The 18,269-nt window shown below is 48.8% G+C and overlaps 5 protein-coding genes across 5 annotated transcripts; 1 reads left to right on the forward strand and 4 right to left on the reverse strand.

The window, feature by feature from the left end:
• Window positions 1–146: 146 nt before the first annotated feature.
• DFJ58DRAFT_825106 (uncharacterized protein) lies at window positions 147–568 on the reverse strand. Its single transcript, XM_041392167.1, has 3 exons — window positions 488–568; window positions 378–438; window positions 147–319 (listed from the first exon to the last, which is right to left on the reverse strand). Exons 1-3 carry the CDS (start codon window positions 539–541, stop codon window positions 177–179), a joined length of 258 nt encoding a protein of 85 aa, XP_041235276.1. The 5' UTR covers window positions 542–568; the 3' UTR covers window positions 147–176.
• Window positions 569–9,995: 9,427 nt separating this feature from the next.
• DFJ58DRAFT_874678 (uncharacterized protein) lies at window positions 9,996–10,814 on the reverse strand (the record flags this gene model as incomplete). The annotated part of the gene is made up of 1 exon (XM_041394402.1): window positions 9,996–10,814. One exon carries the CDS (start codon window positions 10,812–10,814, stop codon window positions 10,101–10,103), a length of 714 nt encoding a protein of 237 aa, XP_041235277.1. The 3' UTR covers window positions 9,996–10,100.
• A 265-nt stretch (window positions 10,815–11,079) lies between these two features.
• On the reverse strand, window positions 11,080–11,939 carry DFJ58DRAFT_277340 (uncharacterized protein). The gene is made up of 2 exons (XM_041379615.1): window positions 11,926–11,939; window positions 11,080–11,870 (listed from the first exon to the last, which is right to left on the reverse strand). The coding sequence occupies exon 2, from the start codon at window positions 11,704–11,706 to the stop codon at window positions 11,284–11,286; it is 423 nt and encodes a 140-aa protein (XP_041235278.1). The 5' UTR covers window positions 11,707–11,870; window positions 11,926–11,939; the 3' UTR covers window positions 11,080–11,283.
• Window positions 11,940–12,975: 1,036 nt separating this feature from the next.
• DFJ58DRAFT_750614 (uncharacterized protein) lies at window positions 12,976–16,730 on the forward strand. Its single transcript, XM_041387755.1, has 9 exons — window positions 12,976–13,055; window positions 13,109–13,259; window positions 13,316–13,455; window positions 13,503–13,591; window positions 13,648–15,667; window positions 15,717–15,935; window positions 15,976–16,036; window positions 16,074–16,186; window positions 16,254–16,730. Exons 1-9 carry the CDS (start codon window positions 13,016–13,018, stop codon window positions 16,505–16,507), a joined length of 3,087 nt encoding a protein of 1,028 aa, XP_041235279.1. The 5' UTR covers window positions 12,976–13,015; the 3' UTR covers window positions 16,508–16,730.
• Window positions 16,731–17,671: 941 nt separating this feature from the next.
• Window positions 17,672–18,182, reverse strand: DFJ58DRAFT_737107 (uncharacterized protein; the record flags this gene model as incomplete). Its single annotated transcript, XM_041386905.1, has 4 exons — window positions 17,672–17,865; window positions 17,909–17,978; window positions 18,035–18,076; window positions 18,135–18,182. The coding sequence occupies 4 exons, from the start codon at window positions 18,180–18,182 to the stop codon at window positions 17,672–17,674; spliced, it is 354 nt and encodes a 117-aa protein (XP_041235280.1).
• Window positions 18,183–18,269: the final 87 nt, after the last annotated feature.

Below are 18,269 nucleotides of genomic sequence, written 5' to 3' on the forward strand. Positions count from 1 at the left end.
ACTATCACACACAGTGACCATGTCTGGAGGCGCCCATGGCTCCAAAAACATTGCATAGATTGAATGTTGGGTGGCGCGGCGACAAAAACGTGTATTAATTACAAGATCTATGTGATGAACCGAGGCACCGAAGAACATATTTTGCACATTTTCTATCTCCTAATTCGATTTGACGCTCAACACAGTATTACATCTGGATCCTCTGGTTTATGGACGAGTGTTGGCGATCGCGTGTTTGCGTTTAGGTGATTGGGGCAAGGCAGAAGGACATGATCTCTTCGTAGAGCAGATCTTTGAGCTGCTCCTGGCTGATATCGTCCTTGTGTATTGCCGAGTACGATCGATATACATGCGTGCTTGTCAAGCCTAGTACTTACGGTCAAATTTGAAGAACCCCAGGTCGAGCGGTGGTGCAACTGATTCGTCATCGGGATTGTGCTGGATCACATGTAAGCTTGTGCACTCGAGGAGCAGGAAGTACATATACATATGCTTCAAGATATGGGTGAGCTAAAGCCTCTTCGACTGTTATGCGTTTCATTGGGTCAAAAGTCTAGGAGAGGTTGGAGCTACCACTCAAAAAGATGAGAAGATCGTAGCTTACGAGTCTTCGTCAAGAAGTCTACAGCCAAACAGGAATGGGCGATGGCATCTATAGAAGAATTGCTATCGGATGCAGTTGACCACAAGTGGAGCCGTGAGCGTGAACGCATGAATTTGAACTGGCGACAGTTTCAGATCACCTGACTTATCATGTGCCCTGTCACACCGTCCTTTGTGAAAACAGTGAACACTCATGGAACCACATACTGTATTGTTTCACCTGTGGATCAAGCTTCATGGCTTCAAATACCTCTTGACTTCCGAGGATGAACCTGCTGGTGATCACCTTTCCGACGTCATCTCAAAGCCCGACCTCGAGTGTGTAGCTCTTGTTTTCGACCCCAGTCTCACAAACTGTTGCCGTTAAAATGTGCACACTATGTATTGATGTAAGTCACGGTCGCAATTGGTGCTGCACGGATGATAGGTGTGCTTACATCTTGCGTGCCCCATGTCTTGACAGCGACTGGTTAGGAATCAAATTTTGCGTGGTAGCGCGCACCGGCGATAAACCGTCAACTGTTTTGAGCAATTTGCCTGTGTTGGCATCCCAGATTTTTAGGTCGTCCCCGCCAGTGGCAATCATCTTGCCATCGGGTGAGTAGCAACCCGCCCACAAATAGTTCCTGCATTAATCGGTCCAAGGATAGTTTCTCTGCTCTCAACATCTCACACTCTAAATGTTCTATCTTCTGATACGCTCACCACTCGCCCTCCGTCTAAACTCCAGCACACAGAACGGACTACATCTGTGTGAGCGGTCAATGTTTTGGTAACCTTGCCCGTGTCGACACTCCACAATTTCACTGTGCCATCGAAACTCCCGGTTGCTACTGTCTTGCCGCCCGGCGACAATGCTATGGTGCGCACTCCTCTTTCTTTGTCCTCCCATTCCTCCCCAAACTGCGTGCCCCTCTCTGAGTCCCAGACTCGAAATGACCCATTTTCCGATGAAAAGATGAGGATCCACTGTCCACCGGGCAGGTGTAGGATGTGGGTGACGCCATTCTTTCCTTTGATCTTTCGGCAAGGCATTGTCGCTAAATTCTCGTGCTTTGCAGGGGCTGGATGCCCCATGATTTTGGTTTCGAAATTCACTTAATGGGTGGGCGATGATTTCAGCTCTTACCATCAAATACCATATGAATCCATCACTTACTCAGAATCCAGATGTACTTGACTTGTACACAGAAAGACGAATGCGGAACGAAAGCCGCAATAGAGTGAGAGTTTCGTTCAATGGAGATTCAAATCAGGAAGGAGGTCATCATTAAAGTCTTCTGCAGGTGCGTTTTCCTCGCTTCATCCTCGTGTTTGCCTCACGATTTCAGCACATGGCTGTGCAGTATAGGCGCCCAATTATGACAATATGCGCATTGACCTCTCAGCATCAGAGTCGCACTATCCCACAAACCTGTATCTCTGTGTTTCTCCACACACCCAATGTGATTTTGCGATTGTCGTATCTATCTTTCCCTCCACATTTTGGCCGCCGTCTTCGTTGAGAGTCTAACTGGGCTCATCCTGCTCTTTTGTCTGACCTTGGTTCTCAACGTCCTACGTGAGCTTTTCTTCTTCGTCTCCCCACTAGCTAAATCGTAATCTGGCTATAATGATTCCGATTTTCGTGGAAGAGACTATTCATCCTCGTCAGTACGCTGTCTGCGCTCATGTTTTTAATACTTGGAGTAGCATTGTCGGTGCACAAAAACCCTTTGCTTTTCAGCAGAAATCTCGGATCTGGCAGGGCAAAGGCTGTCAACAACACCATCCAGCACGATAACGATAACCCACATCTTTTCACCTGCCTCGCGGACGATCAGCAATTGGGTACAGTTCTCTACAAGCGGATTCGGTGAGATGGGTACGGCTGCCCCGACACTGCAATGCTCCTTGACACCCACAAGGACGGTGAGATCTGCCCGTGTCATACAAGTCACAAATTGGCGAAGGTCAATAGCAGTACGAGCTCGCGAGCATACACATAACGCGGGTTAACGAGGCTTTCATTTATGGCTGGTTTGATGCCAATGCAGACCCAGTTCCGAGCCTTGCTCTGTCATATTTGGGCTGGATGCGCTGCCCACGAACGAGGCTAATGGTTGGCTCATCGTCGAGCAGACATACACGCCAGCAGTGCTACGCAATATCTCCCAGTGACCACACATTGCCTCGCTCTTCGTTTCTTGCGAACGTTTGTCGTATTTTTGCAAGATAAAACCAAATTCATGTACACCGGGCAATCTATGTGATGGACTTTCTAGTTGGTGAGACAGGCTGCAGTCCAGATGTACAGACGTTTGATTACTTCCACCTATCTAAGGCTGCTTAATCCATATTTTCTCGTGTCATTGCTGAACAGTGCACACAATCCGCAGTAACCGAACATCATATCATACCTCAGGTACATTATATCTACCTGAGATTTTTAAACAAGTTGACTGTATTCCATTTGATGCTTCAAAGCAAAGAGCAAACCATCTGGCCATGCTCAAACGCGGTCTGTGCAATTCAGCGACATTAGTGAAGAGAGTTCAGTTTACATTCACTGCACCGGCTGCGACACAGCCGTCAATGCAAGAACTGACTACTAACTATGTACTGGTTTGCGATTAACATACCATGAAGGGTGCCACGTAGTAATGTCCGAGATGCACCTAATGTTGACCGTCTGCGTGTTGAAAAGAGACGCAACCAATCCAGAGTAAGAACCGAGTCCAGTATCCGGCCTGCGTTATGATGATATCAGGATGCGACGATGTGCTAGTCGTTACTGCGGTAGCGACGGCTGTAGGAAGTCCCTTGGGTGCCGTAGCGGTAGCGAGTAGTTGTTGCGATGATGATGCTGTGCCCTGTGATGTTCCAGTGGGCATAACATAAGTATTGGGAGGTCGAGAGGAGCCAGAGGCTTTCTTTCTTGCGTGATAGTTCCTCTGTACAAAAGTCAGTGATAAAGAATAAATGAGAAAGAGAAAAAGGTACAGGCTTGCCCGCTGTGTATGGGACGTTGACTATTGGTGGTTCTCGCAACTGATCTCATCTGCGTAGCATGCCGGACACTAGGTTTCGAGTCCAGATAAGAGGGCGGGATCGAGGTTGGGTGTTGTGCTCAGTTGCTGCACGCGGCTTGGAGCGGCGGCGCAAGAAGGTCGGTACTAAGCGACCAAGGAGGGTGTGTTGACTACATGGTGTAGAGGACTAACAACATATTAGTCAGAACCACTGTTCTATGAAAGACAGATATCGCGTACACTTGCATGAACAGGACGTGGCACATTGTCAAAAAACCCTGGGGGAATTTGGCGACTTGGAGCTTCGGCGATCTGGGGGGCTTCTTGCGGTCGACGCGGTGTAGCATCAGTCTGGATGTAGTTGTTCAAGAGCGATAAATCTGTCAAGAAATGCGTTACATACATCTGAATTGAACACTGGTTTGTTGACAGCACTCTGTGATGAACGAAGATCAGCGCCTGAAGAGACCACCTGGGAAGATGAGCGAGCTCGTTGTCAACGTGATGCCATTGAAGAAAAAATGTATCGAAGCTTACATTGTCTGACAGAAGGCCAGCCTCCTTGACGATAGCGGAAACATTCCATGTGTAAATGTGGTCGTCGGAGCAGCTAGTAACGAGGAACTTTCCATCCGCAGAAAAGGTCGCGGAATTCACGTAGTCTTCATGGTGAAGTGGTGTTCCGATGGGTTGATTGGTTTCGAGGTTCAATAGTTGCGCCGTCGCGCGCCCGTATTTTGCACTTGCGAGGATGCGCTCATCGGGAGATAGTGAAATGGTATCGGCATAGTTTTCGGGCACAAAGTTAAGAACAGTCCACGTGGCTGTGTCAAATATCACGATGCCAGTGGATTCCCCAGCGATCAGCGTTTTTCCATCCAAGGTCCATGCCAGGCACACAATAAAATACTCGAGTGTTTTGAGCAATTCGCCTGTGTTGGCATCCCAGATTTTCAGCACACCCCCCGCCATGGCAATCATCTTGCCATCGGGTGAGTAGCAAACCGCCCACATATATCTCCCTCCGTTGATTGGTCCAAGGATAGTTCCCCCGCTCTCGACATCCCATACTCTGAATGTTTCATCAAGGGATCCGCTCACCACTCGCCCTCCGTCTGAACTCCAGCACACGGACTGCACTTGCTTTGCGTGCCCCGTCCATTTTTTGATGACCTTGCCAGTATCGATGTTCCACAATTTCACTGCGCCATCAAAACTCCCAGTTGCTACTTTCTTGCCGTCCGGCGATAATGCTATGGCAAGCACTGCTCTTTCTTTGTCCTCCCATTCCTCCCCAAATTGCGTGTCCCTCTCCAAGTCCAAGACTCGAAATGACCCATTGCTCAATGAATAGACGAGGATCCGTTGTCCACCGGGCAGGTGTAGGATGTCGCTGGTGTCACGGTTTACTTTGATCTTCCGGTGAGGCATTGCCGCTAAGTTCTCGTGCTTCGCAGGGGCTGGATGACCCATTATTCTGGTTTCGGGATTCACTTTACATGTGTGTCACAATTTCAGCTCTTTTTATCAAACCCCATACGAGTCCATCACTTACTCAGAATCCAGATGCTACTCGACTCGTACTGAAAGACAAATGCGGAACAAAAGCTGAGACGGAGTGGGCGTTTCGTTCAATGGGGGTTCAAAACAGGAGGGGGGTCGTCATCAGAGTCTTCTGCACGTGCGTTTTCCTCGTTTCATCCTCGTGTTCCTTTCACAGCTTCAGCACTGCATGTGCAGTTAAGCGCCCAGTCATGATAATATGCGCATGGACACATCGGCATCGCGGTCCTAGTACTATCTTGCAATCCTAAATCCCTGTGTTCGTCTACTCGCCAATGTGATACTGCAATTGTCGCATCTATCTTTGCTTTCCATATTTCCGTCGAGTCCAAATCGATCGTGGTTCTCAAATTTATGGTTGGGTTGATGCAGTGCAGACCCAGTTCCGAGCCCTGGTTTGTCATATTTGGGCTGGATGTGCTGCCCACGACCGAGACTGATGATTGGCTCATTGTCGAGCACACATATGCACGCCGGCAGTGCTACGCAATGTCTCCCACTGACAACACATTGCCCCGCCCTTCGTTTCTTGCGAATGTTTGTCGAATTTTTGCAAGATCAAACCAAATTCGTGCACACGTCGCACGAGGAAAACCATGTGATGGACTTTCTGGTCGGACTAGCTGCAGTCCGGGTGTTTTGATTACTTATACCCATCTAAGGCTGCTTAATCCAAACTTTCTCGTGTCATTGCTGAGCGCTGAACAGTAACCGAACATCATTATCATATCTCAGGAACGCTGATATCTACCTGGGATTTTTAAACAAGTTGACTGTATTCCATTTGATACTCCAAAGCAAAGAACGGACCGTCTGGTTATGCTCTGGATGCCCAGTGTCCTTCCCAAACAAACGCGGTCTGTGCAATTTAGCGACATATCAGTGAAGAAGGCTTAGTTCACATTCACTACACTGGTTGCAGCACACAGCCGTCGACACAAGAACTGACTATACGGGGATGTCCAAGATGTACCTAACGTTGACCATATGCTGTGTGTTGAAAAGAGACACAACAAATCCAGAGTAAGAACCGAGTCCACCATCCGGCATGAGTTATGATGATATCAGGATGTGACGACGCGCCAGTCGCCACCGCGGTAGCGGCAGCTGTAGGAAGTGCCTTGGGTGTCGTAGCAGTGGCGAGTGGTTGCTGCGATGATGATGCTGTGCCTTGTAATGTTCCAGTGGGGATAACATAAGTATTGGGAGGGCGATTGGAGCCGGGAGTTTTCCCTCTTGCATGATAGTTCCTCTGTACAAAAGTCAGTGATAAAGAATAAATGAGAATGGAAAAAAGATACAGGCTTGATACGACATGCGTCGGCATCTAATACCGCCTGCATATCATACCACATACTATATTTTGAGTCCAAATGAGAGGGCGGGATCGTGCACAAGACCACCTGGGAGGATGAGCAAGCTCGTGGTTAATGCGATGCCATTGAAAAAGATATGTATCTAAGCTTACATTATCTGACGGAAGGCCAGCTTCTTTGAGGATAGCTAAAACGTCCCATATGTATATATGATCGTAGTCGCAGCGAGTGACGAGGAACTTTCCATCTGCAGAAAAGGTCGCAGACTTTAATTTCACCCTGGGTTCATGGTGAAGTGGTGTTCCGATGGGTTGATCGGTTTCGAAGTTCCATAGTTGCACAGCTGTCTCGTCGAAGAATGATGTTCTTGCGAGGATGCGCTGATTGGGAGATATTGAAATGGTTTTGAAAAATATTTCACGCATGTCGATAACAGCTGTCCACGTAACTGTGTCGAATTTCTTGATCAAGTCGGATCCCGCGGCGAAAAGTGCTCTTCCATCCGAGGTCCATTCCAGGCACCAATATTCACCCTCGAGAGCTTTCCCACCGGTGCCCGTGGCAATCATCTTGCCATCGGGTGAGTAGCAAACCGCGAACATCCATCCCCCTCCCTTGATTGGTCCAACGATAGTTTCTCCACCCTCGACATCCCATACTCTGAATTCTCCATCAAAGGATCCGCTCACTACTCGCCCTCCATCTGAACTCCAGCAGAGAGAGCCCACTTTCTTTGTCTGCCCCGTCAATGTTTTGACGACTTTGCCCGTGTCGATGCTCCACAATTTCACGGCGCCATCAGGACTCCCGGTTGCTACTTTCTTGCCGTCCGGCGATAATGCTATGATCTCCACTAGTTCTATTTCTTTGTCTTCCCATTCCTCCCCAAACTGCGTGTCCCTCTCCATGTCCCAGACTTGAAATGATCCATTATTCGATGAATAGGTGAGGATCCGCTGTCCACCAGGCAGGTGTAGGATGTGGCTGGTGCCATAGTTTACTCTGATCTTTCGGCAAGGTCTTGTCGCTAAGTTCTCGTGCTTCGCAGGGGTTGGATGCTCCATGACTTTGGTTTCGGGATTCACTTGATGGGTGCGTCATACTTTCAGCTCTTGCCATCAACCGCTGTACAAATCTATCACTTACTCAGAATCCAGATGCTACTCGATTCGTACTGGAGGTGGAATGCAGAATGAAAGCTAAAACAGAGTGGGTGTTTCATTCAATGGAGATTCAATCAGGAGGGAGGTCGTTGTTAAAGTCTTCCGCAAGTGCGTTTTCCTCACTTCATCCTCGGTTCGCTCCACAGTTTCTTGCTGTGCAGTTAAGCGCCCAGTCATGACTCGGCTTAATATGCGCACCGACGCCTCGGCATCACGGTCCTACTATCCCACAATCCCGCATCCTTGTATTTGTCTACTCGCCCAATGCGATTCTGCAATTGTCGAATCTATCTTTGCTCTCCATGCTTATTTCCATTGAGAGTACAACTGGACACGTCGACTGTGGCTCTCAACGTCCTACGTGAGCTTTCCTTCTTCCTACTAGCAAATCGCATTCTGGTTATTCTGGTTACATTTTTCTAGTCTTCGTCTAATCAGTCATTTCCCATCGCTTCCAGATCCACGTCTCTATACTTGGAGCAACGTGTCGAGCAAACAAATCGAATAGGCTCTATCGCCCTTCGTCTACTGAATACAAATAATCACATATTTGTTCAATGCATGTATCAGCAAGTCGTTCCCGGCCATTGGTCAGTACTCAGTATTGATAAGTATTCTACCCTCAAGCAGGAACGCGCTGCTCGGATCCTCAAGTATCTCTTCATCTCGCGAATCAGACATGTATGCACCATGAATTCAGGGCTTGTATCACCATAGCTCAGTGAGGAGAGTTTCAATTCTCAATTACGCACCAGACTTGAGATGTGAAACACTAATCATATTCGAAGGACCTACATGGCGCTCAAGAAGATCCCCCTTTCTCCACTGTCTGGCTTCTTCACACGGAATCTTTCTTTTCTCGATGCAGAGTTGAATCGGCAAGGAAGGCGCTGTTTAGCAGAGGACCGGAAGTCTAGCGCGGGAGGTAGAACCCAAGACCAAATAATTGCATTGGCCCAGTGAAGGGTGTGGACTTACTTGACAGCAAGAGATGCCACATTGATGCTGGGATGCCAAAAGAGATGAAAAAGCTTTGCATGTCGTCAGAAGATCGATCTCCACAGCATACCATTACATTGTGTAACGCTGTGAAGCGAGCACAAAGATGCTATCATCATATGTCCATAGTAGGTATATAAACAGCGGCCTCCCTCTCTGTATCGAGCACAGCGTTCACTCGACAGAAACTTTTAGTTCGCATACCAGGAAGCACCTGTAAGTAAGGGGAAAGCAGGTACTAAATTTGTCCCCACGCCTCCGATCTGTACAGCCTGCACAAGCTGTGATCAAGTAAAATCTGTGCAGAAGTTACATATCAGTACTCAGTGACCAGTGACCTCCCTCCTGATTCGACTCTTTCAGAAAAACGTCCAGACTCTACTCCTTTGCAACTTTGATTCTCTGTATAAGTCAAGTACCTGTAAGCGATGCCTACAATAATTGATTGCTGTTCGGCTAAGCCTGTGTGTTGTTGGTTTCCCTCGAGATTCTTTTCACTCTCTCATTCTTTACGCAGAGAAACTATCACGCAAGAGGAAAAACACGTGTATCCTCTCAACCTGCATGACTCAGACCCCAAAGCAAAGTAGCAAAACAACCAAGAGCACGTCGTCATCATCACAATTATCAGCTGTCCCTGCCACAGGTTCTCAATCTTCAACACTTGCTGATCCTGCGATCGTTCCAAATCGAATTCTCCTCTTTCTGTTCAAAAAGGATAGTGATGTTGTGGAGGCGTGACAATAATTCATCAGTAAATCTTTTTTTCTCTTTCGTACAAGTGAAAGCTGATTATTTACGCCAAAGAATTGACTTCGAGTATCGGAGGTGACTTGGGTAGACAGTGTTTGAAGTATGAATGCGAGATCAATTATTATCTCCCATGAAGACCGTGTGAACTTTAGGCCTTCCTGAGGCCAGCCATGATGTGAAGCCGTCAATGGTTACATTGATTCACGATGCAGGTAGATGCAATAACGTTGAGGTCGAACCACCTTGCAGCTCTTGCTTCTCAATCTGTCTCGAAATTAAATCGATGTGAAGTGCCGTCTGGCTGGAGTGAAGTTTCACTGATCTATGATGGTTCCAGAGTGCGTGCACCCTCGTTCGAAGTGCTTTCTGAGGCGAAGGTGCTCTGGCAGATTTTTAAGCACCAAGTGTGACATCGTTTAAAAATAAGAGGAAAAATCTCATGCTAAAGATGCCACCGTCAGCGAACTAAAGTTGCGACTATTTAGAGGATAATCACGATATTCTGCGACTGCTTGTGAGGTTGCGCGTTACAGGTTCGCCGGAGGGAGCGGTATCTGTATATGCTTGTCGGAATTGTGCATCGTTGAAGAGTGACTAGTGATTAGCGGCTGCTGGAGTACAAAACTTGAACTAGACTCGAGTTGCTCGACACGAGCATAAGGGTTTGCCGCACGAACACTAGCTCCGAGTTCCTAGTGCAGGAAGTACTGTAGCACAATGAAGGCAGTGTACGGCCCGTACCCCATACTCAGCCTGGGGGCTTCAGCACTAGGAACAGTAGGTCGTTTGGGATCAGGCTCAGTCCGTACTCTCGCGAACGAGAAACCAGAAAAACCCCGGAAGACTCGCACCAGACGCTCTGCAGTGGTACTGAAAGCCAGATTCTTGACGAATAAAGTCGTCCCAGCAGACAAAGAAAGCTCGTCCGCATCAGCACCGCTGCCAGCTTCCTGCTTGGCGATAGTGATCGACTTGAATGCAGTTATCAGCGTACGGTCAGAGTTCCCTGCTGCATCCGCAGTCTCCTGGAACATGCCCATCGGACCCTTCTCCAAGTAGACGACACTACTTCCGAGACGTCGGTAAGCTACAGCTCGAAAAGCCTTGGCGGCTTCATCTGCCTGTTCGAATTCCACCACCATCATGGTACCTGCCGGTGGTACGATGACACGGCTGAGTTCCCCGTGTAACTCGAACATCTCACGTATCTGTTCCGCAGTGGTGCCATAGGGGATGACTAGTATTGTAGTATCAGACCGCGCTTGGGAAGAAAATGTCGACAAGATGACCTCCTGGGACTCAAGGTATGACTTCGTCTCTTGGATAACGCCTGTGTCTGCAAGCGCAAGCTTGACTGCCGCATTGTCTGACTCAGGATTCAGAATATCTGCCTTGGCAATTCCCATTCAATCAGTGATAGACGATGCCACTACAATATCGCTCTGCACATGCATTGCATGAGATCTCAATATATAGCGCGTAACACGACAAAGGCTTGACGAACATTCGGGTACAACATACTCCAATTGAACTCCTGCCCAGCTGTGGCTTTACGTCGAGAACTCTTCTCATCTTTTAACATTCGCTTTCCCCCTTGCCCTCTACTACTTCAAACTTGCCTTTACGGTCAACAGCAGGAATGATGTGACAGGACATCTTGCATCTTGTCCAGTGTCTCATACGCCGAGAGGGCAGATGTCGGCTGCTTAGACAAGTGGTCAATGGATATATGGCCCTGTCAGGATAGGGATGAGTCAGCGAGGTGATCAGCGACACAAATTATAAAATGGGAATAAAAATCAGATAAATTTTCTACTATTGGTTCCCGGGGATCAGCAAATCCTTGGAGGATCAGATGTCCCTAAATGTTTATCATCAAGAAAAAGCAAAAGAAATGGAGAATACACGACAAGGCTGCGGGATACTCACCTGTGCAATTTCCCCGAGCGGCTGAAATAGCTCCATGACCTCGGCTTCCGTACATGAGAAGGCAAGGTTTCGAAGAAATAATCGAGACGTGTGCATAATCGTCTTTGTTGTCGAGTCCTGGTGTTCCTCAGGAATGGCGCCAACCTGGTGCTCGTCATCTGATTGCTCAAAGACTTTATCGGGTAATGAATCTGACACCAGGTTCATACGTTGTCGCATCCATTCGAAGTCCATGACAGCCTCATTACTATCTGGTCCATCGGATGTGGTCATTGTCTCCGGAGGGCCGGTCGGTAGTACTAAATGTGATTCCTTAGCTTCATTTGCCCACGATGGACCCTTTGTCGTGCAGGTTTGCATAGCATCCATGAACTGATCTAGCGGAGAGGCTGATGCCGAAGAGGCTGGAGCGCTTGTCTTACCATTCTTGTCCGCCTTGTGAACATGTGGTCGCGATGACGGTCCTGGGTCTGCAGCAATGTCTTCCAGGCGTCTTCTCTTATTTGGTCGAGGAGCTAGAGCATCCTTCACGCCTTGCAGATATATTTGTAAAACGAAACACCGACACTTGGGAAGCAAGAAACTTACTGCGACAACCATGACATTAATTCGCATCGAGTCGATGAACGTGCAGTCAAACGACGAAACCGAATCGACGCGATGTGCCGTCCTGCTTGAGTGAAAAATTCAGATCTGTGATGGTTGCAGAGGGAGCACCTTGTTGTTCGAAGTGCTTTATGAGGCGATCTGGCGTGAGGTACGCGGGTAGATTTTTCACAATCAAATGTGAGGACAAGAGCAACACCAATTCAAACTCCGACTGGACGTACCCGTCTTTGTCATTGCACAAACTGGAAGCGGGGTTCGAGCTTGCACTCTACTGGTAAGTACTCTTGCCCTCAACGAAAGAAAAGGTATTTGTTGGATGTGGTGAGATGCATCGATGTGTATGACAAAATGACGTACGCGGAAAGAGTGAATTACCCTATTTGTACTGTGTTGGAGCCTTTTTTGAAATTCCATCGGGGCAACTTTCCGACATCATCTCAAAGTCAAACCTCGAGTGTTTCTCTCTGACGCGTTCACCTTTCGAACGTCATCTCAAAATCCGACCTCGAGTACTTCGAATTCTCTAGTACTTCTCGCCTTTGTTATATGTGTCCGTTACCACCTGCCATAACACCCTCGATAATTCTACCCCCATGCCAATCACGTACATATAGCATCGTTCAGCTTTTCTATGCAGTGCACTATGCAATACATTGGATCCCACATTTTGCCTTAGTCTTGTGCTGCTAGAATGAGTACCACGTTTCGAACAACCTATGATGAGAGTAACATGTTCGATCTGCATCACGGTACACTTTGAGAGTCACAACACGTCCCCCAACTCACATTAGCCTGTCGCTTTCACTGTTGGCTGACCTTGACATTGCTCTCCCGCTAATCCTAGTTTAGCCGCCTCAGCGCTTACTGCAACCACACAAGCGCCCTAGACTACCCTCAACAACATGGAAATACACGTGTAACATTACCTCAACCCTCCACCCCTTCCTCTCCCTCTCACCCAAACTTCATCCACAGTTCCCAAATCCCCATTCCCGTCTTCTTCTACTACCCTTTCTGTCTACCATCCAGCCCATCCTCAATCCTGGTCGTTTTGCTTCATCGCACTATCATGCCCGGTAGCTTAGAAGGCCGATATATCAGACTTGAGAGTGAGTTGCTTCATACCACATTCGTATCTGTTATCCTCACATTCTATCTACAGTTATCAGTGGAAAAAATATCAAAGTTCCCTCCTTGCGCATCCCCGCAGGCATCCATGTGTCCGTCAATCTCGACTCGAGCAGACGCTGGAAATCAACAATCGGTGTCCTATCATCCGACGAATCTATAACGTGGCGCGATAGTGTGACCTTGTACATGTTCATCCAGACTTTCCGACGCAACTCGAGGACTGATCTTGTGTTTGTAGATCATCAGATGCGTCACCTACGTTATCAGTGGAGATCAGGGCTTCCTTCGAGCTCGATTGCATGCTAGGCAATGGAGAAGTTGTCGGAAAACTTGACAAATCATGGGATGAGCTGCTAGATCATGGAAATGAGCCTTTCGGTGAGTAACCTCCTTCCCACTCATGCGCGTACACTCACATCTTGTAGACATCTCCTTTCCGTCTGTTCACTCTTCCCTCACACTAAAGGCCACGGTTCTACATGACTGTGACTATCAGGACAGCGCACTGCCTGACGTGAGTAACATCAGCCTCTGTGTTGTTCGCTTTTGTAGACGGAACACCTGCTGTAGTCCATCGTTGAATGTGAGATTGCTCAAGACACGGATGCGGGCCATGAACGATTTGCCACATACGTGACAAGCAAGACGGTCTCTCACCTGAATGATGCTGTAAAGCATTTTCAGTTGGTCCTGGACCAATGTCCAGTCGGCCATCTTCATCGGGCAGCGGCTCTCACCAACCTCGCGTGGGCCTGCCTTCAAGGCTACATTCGAAAGGATTTTCAAGACATCGACTCTATCACTTCTCTCTTCCGCGAAGCCCTTGCATTGCGTCCGCAAGGCCACCCCGATCATCCCTTATCCATCTATAACCTCACTGAAGCGCTGACCTGGCGCTACAGCAAAGAGAACTTCGCCGTCGTCTATATCCAGGAATGCGCGCAACTGTCCTGCAAGCTATTGCCCCTCTGTCCAGAGGGCACCTACCTTCATAGCATCGCGGCAGGGGCAAATGGCGTCGATTATGTGATCCGCTCATGCAACAATCTTCCAAAAGACGCATCCGATGAAGGCATCCACCTTCGACGAGTCATACTCGAGCTTTGTCCTCTGGGCAGCGCACACCGTCCGAAAGCACTCGACAACCTTGCGCAGGCAGTTGAAGCACGCTTTGACCAGCGCGGCACCATTGATGATCTAGCAGAGAGCATACAACATGAGCGTGAAGCCGTTTCTCTGTGCCCCGAGGGACATTCTGAACGCGACACCTACCTGAATAACTTGGCCTACTCACTCAAATCTCGCTTTGATCACCAAGGCAACTCAGATGACCTCAATGAGGCCATCTCTTTGTATGAAGAAGCGCTGCGCCTGCGCCCTGTTGGGCACAAATCTCGTGATTTCTCATTGAACAACCTAGGACTCGCCCTCTGGACCCGTTTCAAGCAACGTGGTGATGTTAACGACATCATCAGATCCATCAGCCTCCAGCGCGAGGCACTGACGTTGCGCCCGCCTGGGAATCCATATCGTGATCAGACACTTAACAACCTTGCGCTCGGGCTCAAAACCAGATATGAGAAATTAGATGCCAGCGAGGATCTCGACGAGGCCATCAACCTCTACCGGGATTCACTTCAGTTAAGGCCGCATGGCCATCCTCGTCGCCATACAGCTCTTTTTAATTTGAGCTCGGCGCTCCGTTCTCGTTTCACGCAAACTCGGAAGAATGAAGATATCGAGGAGGCCATTCGACTCTGCCAAGAGTCGTTGGAGTCTTTGCCTTCACTGCACCCAAGTAGATATTTCAGCTACATGTGGCTGAAGAATGCCTACGTGTCTCGTTACCAAGTGCAACGCAACCTCGCCTATTTATCGCTCGCTGTGGAGAACTTCAGACTAGCGTCGAGGCATCCTACTCAAGGCTTTCCGCGTCGAATTGAAACAGCTCTGCGCTGGGTTGACACGGCCGAAAATTATCAACACGACTCTTCTCTCGAAGCATACCAAACGTGTTTGGAGCTTTTCGATAACCATGTGATGACGCGGTCGTCAATTATCTCACGGCGCGAGGCTGCAACCGCTTTTCGCAGCTGCCAATCATTGCCAGTAGATGCAGCCTCCTGTACCATACGTCGTGATGATCTGCGACGAGCAGTTGAACTTGCGGAGCAGGGTCGTGGTCAGCAGTGGTCGCTGGCTTCTCGACTCAGAACTCCGCTGGAAGACCTGAAGCTTGCAAGTCCGGAACTAACTCACAGGTTCTCAGATATCAACGAGCGCTTATCTGGTACTCAGGGTTCCGCCGGCAGCGCTGATCGAGCTGCTGCTGATCGAGCAGCAGTACAGTACAGAAGACTTCAGCAGCAGTGGGAAGCAGTGGTAGCTGAGATCCGTCATCTTAAAGGTTTCTCGCGGTTCCTGCTCCCGCCGTCGTATGAAGACTTGCAACTGGCGGCGCGTCATGGTCCAGTCATCATCCTCGTTGCGAGTCAATACTCGTGCAGTGCCATCGTTGTCCCGACGTCAGGAGAGCCCCACCACGTTCAATTCCCGCGCGTCAATCTCACACATCTGGAGAAGCTCAAGAGTGACTTTGCGAGGGAGATACGACTTTGCATCTTTTATGCGACCCAGAGGAGACGAGGAAGGAATTGCAAGTTCTCTGCGGACAATATGGGACGAGATCATGCTCCCCATCGTCATCGTCCTCCAGCGTGATCTCAGAGTAACGAGCGGCTCTCGAATCTGGCTGTGTCCAACTGCAACCTTCACTTCCATTCCTCTTCACGCAGCTCACCCCTTTCGAACGAAGACAGACGGACGACGTGAACTATGCCTGGAGGACGTCTACATCTGTTCTTACACGCCGACACTTTCAGCTCTGATCAGATCTAGACAAGACGATGAAGAAACGCGTTACTTCCGTCATTCGTCGCAATCGGACAAAGTTCACCGGGTGCGGGGCAAGGCGAGGCGCTGTTGACTGTTGACAGTGAGCTTGAGCTCGTCCGCAAACTCGTCCCCGCGACGGCCAACTCCACCACTCTCTCCGGCGACGATGCCACTCGAGCAGGTGCACTAGATGCTTTGCAACACAAACACTTGGGTGCACCTCGCTTGTCATGGGAAGCAGGATCGCGAGCAGCCTTACTATTCATGTTTCGCCATGAAAGACAAACCTCTCACGTTGCTCGATATCATGGAGAAAGACATTCCTCACGCTGAGTTCGCATTCTTGTCGGCGTGTCATACCGCTGTTGGTGATGAGAAGACACCGGACGAAGTCATCCACCTCGCAGCTGGACTCCAATTTTCAGGGTTCAAGAGCGTCATTGGCACGCTGTGGGTGGTTGACGACGCTGTCGCGAAACACGTTGTCGAAGCTTTCTACAAGAAGATGGTCAAGGGTTTGGAGGATGGTGTATGATGGACTGTACGAAGGCGGCCTGGGCACTCAAACCGTGCTACAAACGCCGTAAAGACGAAAGTTCCGCTTGAGCAGAGGATGGTTTTTCATACATATTGGTGTGTAGTTCTATGTCTCATTGTTTCGATATCGTACAGTTCTTCAGGTTATTCTCTTCGGTCTATGCTGTACTTAAAGTTGTAGGAATTACTTGTACTAGCCTAAACAATGTGGGTTACCGTGGAAGATGGAGCACAGAAGCAACTGGCCGCCGTCATTTAAGCCCGGACGCATCTGCATGTTATTGTTTGCGTATTCTGAGATGGATCCTTGGCGCTGAAACGATGCAACAAAGACCAAGGCAGTAGCTTGTATGATTTGTTAACCTGCAGACATCCCATGTACGAAGATGTGAGCATCATCTTAAGGTCGTCATAGGGTGGGGCGAGAAGTATAATCCTCCTGCACTACCCCAACCGCAGTAAGAGCACAACTAAAGGCGGCACTCATTCACAGGGATCGACACAAGACCCGAGTCCTAGCTTCCTACATAGCGCATAGTACACACAATGTAATACAATGAAAGTAGCGTAATCATGTCCCATGAAGAGTGTTGCAGTGCCTATAGAGGGCAATAAACAAGACTTTATCAAAGGAAATGGTACCGAAAGAAGTAGGAAATAAGGTACGACAGACGCAGGAGGGTCGTCGAGAACTAGATGGTAGTGCAGGAGGATTATACTTCTCGCCCCACCCTACGACGACCCTTAAGATGATGCTCACATCTTCGTACGTGGGATGTCTGGACTCTGCAAGGTTAACAAATCATACAAGCTACTGCCTTGGTCCTTGTTGCGTCGTTTCAGCGCCAAGGATCCCATCTCAGAATATGCAAGCATAAACTTGCAGATGCGTCCGGGCTTAATTGACGGCGGTCAGTTGCTTCTGTTCTCCATCTTCCATACCTCACCCTATCTTCCTCTGCAACGTTCTGTCTATGGCAGGTCAACCAAACTGGCAGATCAGAGCGTGGTTCATTGGACAATACGGGCAAGCTCGCAGTACTTAATTGACTTTGATTAGACATGATGGTGTAGCAAGTAGACATGGACAAACAGGGTCCATAAGGTTAAGCGTTAAAGATCAGCAAAGTCAAGTGCACACTCGGCAGAAAAATCGCATCTGCTATTTCTCAGCGCCGGTAAAAAGGACAAAATCTTTGACACGCATCATGAGCGTGTGGGGTATCTCGCGTTCCTCCTCCTTCTCGGATTCCACGCAGCGGGTGATGTACTTGGACCGCATACCACCCTTCCGTCGGGGACTTGTTCGCGCCTGACCGCGTAGCCCCGCTGAGGGGGCGGCAGATGCGCCGGGTACTGTCCAATCGTATTGAGGAGAGAGAGATGAGAGTCGAAGGACTTACATCATGAAGGGCTCGTCCGTCGTGAATGACTTCTTGCTTGTAAACCTCTGCTTCTTCGTATGGCTTCTGCAGGGGCCGTACAAATCAGCACGATATCGACAGAGAAAAGGTGATGTATCAACCTTCACAGACACTAATTTTCCAGTGCTGGTCGGGAGGGATTTCTGCAGATGAAGGCCTCAATCAGCATAATATCCAAAGAGCAAAAGAGAAACTACTAACATGCAAGAAACGGTCGCACTTTTCGCAAACGGGCTTGCCGTTGAACATCGCTGCTTCTTGACCCTAAATGCAAAGACATGTGAATTGAGACGACTGTAAACAAGGGGGCATACCTCTTGGATCACGATGACTGCA

The sequence above is a fragment of the Suillus subalutaceus genome, assembly GCF_016647625.1.
Source record: "Suillus subalutaceus strain FC151 chromosome Unknown DFJ58scaffold_323, whole genome shotgun sequence".
Taxonomy (NCBI): domain Eukaryota; kingdom Fungi; phylum Basidiomycota; class Agaricomycetes; order Boletales; family Suillaceae; genus Suillus; species Suillus subalutaceus.